At 44.2% G+C, this 5,787-nt stretch overlaps 1 protein-coding gene across 1 annotated transcript; it reads right to left on the bottom strand.

Moving 5' to 3' along the window:
• Window positions 1-625: 625 nt before the first annotated feature.
• LOC115323184 (amine sulfotransferase-like) lies at window positions 626-5,529 on the bottom strand. Its single transcript, XM_040208934.2, has 2 exons — window positions 5,386-5,529; window positions 626-3,079 (listed from the first exon to the last, which is right to left on the bottom strand). The coding sequence occupies exon 2, from the start codon at window positions 3,001-3,003 to the stop codon at window positions 2,056-2,058; it is 948 nt and encodes a 315-aa protein (XP_040064868.1). The 5' UTR covers window positions 3,004-3,079; window positions 5,386-5,529; the 3' UTR covers window positions 626-2,055.
• Between the last annotated feature and the right edge of the window lie 258 nt (window positions 5,530-5,787).

Raw genomic sequence — 5,787 nt, 5'->3', positions numbered from 1 at the left:
GCACGCGCGTAGCAAACGGGCCCGCGGTTGGCTGGCGCCCACACAAGGGATAGAAATAGTATAAACAGGGAAATTTAAGCAACACTTCCCGCCAGCTCCCGCCAGCTCCCGCCCTTCCCTTTAAAGCCCTCCAACAATGCAGGGAATGCATCTTTTCGGCACCGAGTAGAAAGGCAAAATGAAATCTGTCTATTTTCTAGTTTTTTTTTAAATCTAATCATTACAGTTTTTGTATTTTAAATTTTGAAGATGATGTGAGGGATAACTCACGGTTGTCTGCAATTATAACAAACAGCACTTTTAGGGTGTCAGTGATCTTTTAGTTTTTACAAAACATGCGATATGTAACTATTAAATAACAAGACTGACGTGTTGTCGGCGGTATGCTTATAGCAGTGAGAAGTGTTTGCAATTTGAGTAACCTTGAAATATTTAGAAGTAGACAACGCAAACCGGTTTCAGAACAGAAAAGCCGTTGCAGACGAGGCAATCCGGACGAAACAAGCAAGAATAGATGAACTGGTAAAATCGAGCGAGTTGAACATGAATTCTTAAAATCAAAAAATTAAAACACGGAGGATAAGCACAGGACAACCACGTGGTTATCCTGTGCTTGTCGTCCATGTTTTTTTTTTTTTTTTTTTTGTTTCGATTTTAAGAATAGATGAGCCGTGAAAAAAAAGGAGACAATTTGGCTGATGTTGAAACAGGGCAGCAGATCAACATCAAATTCCTTGAAAATATAAACAAATCGCCGAGTGAGTGTTTGTAACTGTTGCAGGAGGTATACGGCGACAATGTGATGTCGCACAGTTGAGCATTTGAATTATAGAGACGATTTAACACGGGACAATAAAGCGTTGCGAAAACGAACGACAGAGTAGCCTTGTCACAACAACAAACCAAATTAGTTCCCGCAAGGATCGTGGATTAAGTATTCGCGTAATTACCGACACGGTACATATTGATAAAGAAACTGCACGGCATATTTTACATGACAAAATGAGCAGGCACTAGTCTGCGCCAATATGATTCCAAAAACACCGTCAGGAGTAGAAACCCAGAAAGCAGACCAGGAACAAATTTGAACTGACTTTCTAAAATATTCGCCGCGGAACCTGATGTACTGGAAAATATCATCGCATGTGACGGGACGTGGATTTTTTAGTACAGTACGACCCAGAAACCAAAAATGCAGCCGAAGAACTGGAAAGATCCCGCGTCGATAATATTAAAAAGGCAAGAATGAGCAAGTCGAAAGTGAACGCAGTGCTGTTTTGTTGTGTTCGTCCGTTTTTTTATCGTTCCCCTTCTCAAAGTTTACAAGATGTTGCTGTTTATTTTATTTGACATTAATAGAGTGTTCATGCGTATATGGATACCACATGGTCAGACAATTAATCAGCAGCATTATATCGAAGTTCTATCAAAGCTGGGAGAACAAATGCGAAAAAAAGCCCATGTTGCGTAAAAACAACGCGTGGATTCTGCATCAGTGCTCTCTCCATAAAGTATTTTCTGGCAAATAAAAACATCCTAGCGCTGGGCCACCCACCTGACTAGCCCAATTTAGCCCGGAGTGAGATACTTGTGTCCGGAGGTAAAATCTACACTAAAAAGACTCCATATTCGCACTGTGGACCAGGTAAAGGAAGAAACGCCAGCGCTGCTGACGAGCTTGACATATGATGACCTACTGCACCGCTTTCAACAATGGAAACTTCGTATGCCACAGTGCATAGATATGGGAGGGGAATACGTTGAAAAATAAAACTGTTAATTAAGTATTAAGACCGTAATAATAAAATACACTTTTGCCACCAGTCCTGTTATTTAATAGCCCCACCTGGTCTAGTATATTTTGCCGAGATTAGTGGTCGAGTTATTTATACAGGCGACGCTACGACAAGCTTTTTATACAAGTATGTGCACGAGTCTGACAGTTCATGTGCGATAGATTAGCTTACGGATACCTCAAATATCTTAGAAGATAAATTAAAAAAAATAAAGTTCAGGACGCAACCAAGATAGCAAGGTAGTGAACATACAACCAAATCACATTATGCCGTATTTCTTCCATATATCAATAAGATCCGTCTGAGAAAGCTTAGCTAAAATTTTTTCTTCCATCCTTTTGTTCATGTCGGCGTTGAAGTGTTGCTTCCAATCTCCCACAATTCCTTTGCGAATAAATCCTGCATTCGGCTGACGCTTTGCGGCCTCATGGAAAGCTCTCAGTCCAGCTGGAACGTCGTCCTCTTCAAGGGGGTTTGCAAAAAACTTCTCAAAGTTTTCGACCGCGGCCACTTTCATGGATTTGATGTCACTGTGCTCGATCACGTTCCTCAGCATCTCTTCGTTTTCGACGAGTAACTTGTGATGATCCTTGTCGAGGAATTCTGCGATTTCCAGGACAGCCTTCCTGGTGTCATTCTTCATGTCCTCATAGTGGATGAACAACACGTTGGGGTCATTGCGATGCGAGTACCAGGAAAGGACGTGCTCAAAATAATCCTCGTACTCGTTTTTTCCCTCCATAAATACTTCAAAAAAGTCTTCAAACCTTCCATCAGAAAATTCGTAGCCTGCAAACGCGCGTGTGTGGTGGAAGAAAGAGACGCAGGCGTCCTTGGGATTTCTACAGACGTAAAGGTACTTTGCCTGAGCGTGCTGAGGCATCAAGTCGTACGGCAAGTGCGTCTTGATGAGCCCCGGACGCTTCATGGCTTTGATGGCATCCGCACCCAGCATTTCCAGGAAGGGACTACTCTTGAGAAAGTCGAGCTCGCTGGGCGGGGGTACTCCCTTGTGGAAGATGAGGTACCCTATGTGCTGAGTCCAGGTGGTACCGCAGTTGGGAAAGGTGACCACAAACATGTCGTCCGGCCGAGGCTGGTACTTGAGATCGCTTCTGTACATCTCCAGTGTGAAGTTCCGGCTGAGCCTGAAACCGTCCATATCGATGTAGAGGGGTCCGTTTGGTATTCGCACCTCCACGGCCATTTTGGGAAGCAGAGTTGAGCAGTTGAATTCCTAATAGTGGGCGATGAACGTCAAATCTGTTGATATTCGTAGTTCCCTGCAATTAAATAGGAATACTGATCATAAAATAGGGGGTCATTAAATACAATGAAAAGAGTTGCACTGATCATTTCTAGCGACATTGGTCGAACGTTACGATCGGGAATATGCAAGGAACACTTCTAGTGAAAATACTTCACGTAAGCACTTCTACTGAATACACAACTAAAAGGGAAATATTGATTGTGCACACCGAAACTGTCCATTATTGAGAACAATACAAAACATATGAAATAATTAAAAATGGATTGTTTTTCGAAATAAAAAATGGCATATAAAGTGTTTCGTGAAATGTCATTCAACTAAAATAATTAGATAGAACATGTATATATTTTTTGAGCATAGAGTATTTCATAAGCAAAGGCTATGATGAATCCGAAGATACAATGCTCCAAATATGTCACCACACAATCAAAGATGCCATATTTGACTTTTTGTTTTTTTTGGCATCAAGATATGCTTAAAAAATTCAGTTTAAACAAAATTGTCCATGCGTTGCACTTTTAGATGAATATTACAGTGCGTATTTCGTTTTGAACTATTTATAACAACTGACAAAGCTCGGTGAATCATCAAGCAGCCTAAATGTAGCATTTGATCTTGGTTGACTTCAACATTAGTGTGGTGAAAAAAACCTACTATATGTTAGATAAGTAAGATTATATGTTTTTCTTAGATTAGGTATGAAAACACCGAGTAGCGCCACGATGCTATTGCCAATTTTCTTGTTGCCAGATTTGTTATGTGCATATATTTACAGCATAAGCTGTTTACGCTGGACAGTGTGGTCGGGATAGTACAGGGTGTCCCAAAAAGAGTTTACAACATGTTTGTGCGGAGAAAAAATAAACTATTCATCGTCGAACATTCATTATCGTTCCAAATTTAACACTAGCTGCCCAAACCAGATGCCCAAGTTCCAGAACTATCGGTTATTTTGTTCAAAAGTTACGTGATTTTTTTTCAACTTTTCAATGAGAAACTGGCGGCCGACGGAGCTCTTGAGTGCATGGCGCTAAATAGTGCCAGTGTCCGTAAACGGCGAAGTCGGGACCTATTTTCCCATTAAAATTTTCATAATGTCGGTTCGTACTTTTGAACAAGATAATGCTTAGTTCTGAAACTTCGCCGTCTGGTTCGAACCATTAGCGCTACGTTTGAGCACAAAATGAACGTTTGAAGATGCGTTCTTTGTTTTTGTAAAAAACTAAAAAAAAGAACACTTCAAACTTTTTTTTTTGTTTTGGGTTTCTTGGGTTGGGGGGGGGGGGGGCGAAGGAGCGCTGTACTTTTTGGTCACTACAGCCCTCGCGCAGCACGAGCAGCCACTTGAATTGTTCGTCTACAATCAGCATTTCCCGATGTGCCGAAGTTTAAGCGTCACCTTCAGGTCAACGTGGGGTACGAATTCAACACCAGTATTTTGCTTCAGCGTTCACTCAAGACTCGCCTCCAATCAGTGAACATACACACACGGGTCTCAGCCGAATATTTTGCCTCCAAGGACTCGTCGTTGTTCCCTTTTTACCCTTCCTCACACACGATAAAGTCGCAAACGTGTGGCATATACCGTTCAAATAACAAACCACAAAACAAATTATGATTAAATAGGAGGCACAAATAACACCCGTAGCGTGTGTCCACTGGGGTTATTATCTTCACGCAACACAGGGTGACACACATGCTCAACAGAACGTCGGAAAACTTGAGCAACAGGACGGAAAATGGCCGGGTCCGACCGGGTGTCGGCGGCACACGCGTTTACGCGACAGGAATTGTCGGCGCCAGGTCAGACCCGGACATCTTTCCAGAGCGTCGTACCACCAGTCGAACGTTTTGACCAGGGTGTAAGAGAGACAGGTGGGGAAACGGCCCATAGAAACCTACCGCAGCGCCGTGACCGGATTGTGTACTCGTCTGCTTGTGGGTGGCTTGCGGGTACCCCCGATTTGCGACAGATGGCGCTGCGGCGAGAAAAAAAAATTGGAATCGAATTTGCATGGAACTTTATGGGAGAGTGCGCAAAATAAACTGAGAGCACGGCAGTCCTCCATTGAAAATCCACGAGAAACCTTCTCGGTCAGTTTAACCGGTCGCCAGCGTTCGCCCACCTGGAGTGAGAGTTCGCGGTGCTCCACATAGATGGCGCCACAGAAAAAGAAAACCGAGGGGGACACAATCCGGTCGCTCATAAGGCTCTCGTTTCACCACCTGTCTATCTTACACCCTGGTTTTGACCTACATTTTTCTGGCGCTGAAAACATTTATACAAAGGCGCCTGAGCGGCGAAAGGCTGCAACTTACAGGTGATGCCTTCGTGTAGCTTCGAGGAAAAAGGACAAGCGCTGTCGGCAGCGAGGGAGGCGGTGCTGCACAACGTTTCCGGCTTTCGTCCTCCTCCCGTTTGGCTCATTGCCCGAGATACGCCGACGACTGCTACTAGTGTAATGGACCGTTATGATATGGCGCCACACATCCAGCGCTAAAGTAGCGCGGTTTTTCCCCTCTAGGCACCCCGCAGATCTAACTCGGCGCAGATACACGAGCCTTTGGCGGCGGCGTCGCACGCACTCATCGGGGCGCGACCTCGGCAGTCGCAGCTCGACTGCATTGGTACACCAGTGGGTGTTGCAAGGTCCACATGCCTGCCTGGGCTACAGCGAAGGACAGATGAGTGGTGAAACTGAGCGCCGCGCAGCGCTCCAC

The sequence above is a fragment of the Ixodes scapularis genome, unplaced genomic scaffold (assembly GCF_016920785.2).
Source record: "Ixodes scapularis isolate PalLabHiFi unplaced genomic scaffold, ASM1692078v2 PGA_scaffold2__306_contigs__length_199485367, whole genome shotgun sequence".
Classification (NCBI taxonomy): domain Eukaryota; kingdom Metazoa; phylum Arthropoda; class Arachnida; order Ixodida; family Ixodidae; genus Ixodes; species Ixodes scapularis.
Note: the sequence above shows the minus strand (reverse complement) of the source record. Positions and strands in the feature narration are given on the sequence as shown.

Bases quoted from the DNA above. Each gene is read 5' to 3' on its own strand.
- LOC115323184 (XM_040208934.2), bottom strand. From the start codon at position 3,003: ATGGCCGTGGAGGTGCGAATACCAAACGGACCCCTCTACATCGATATG.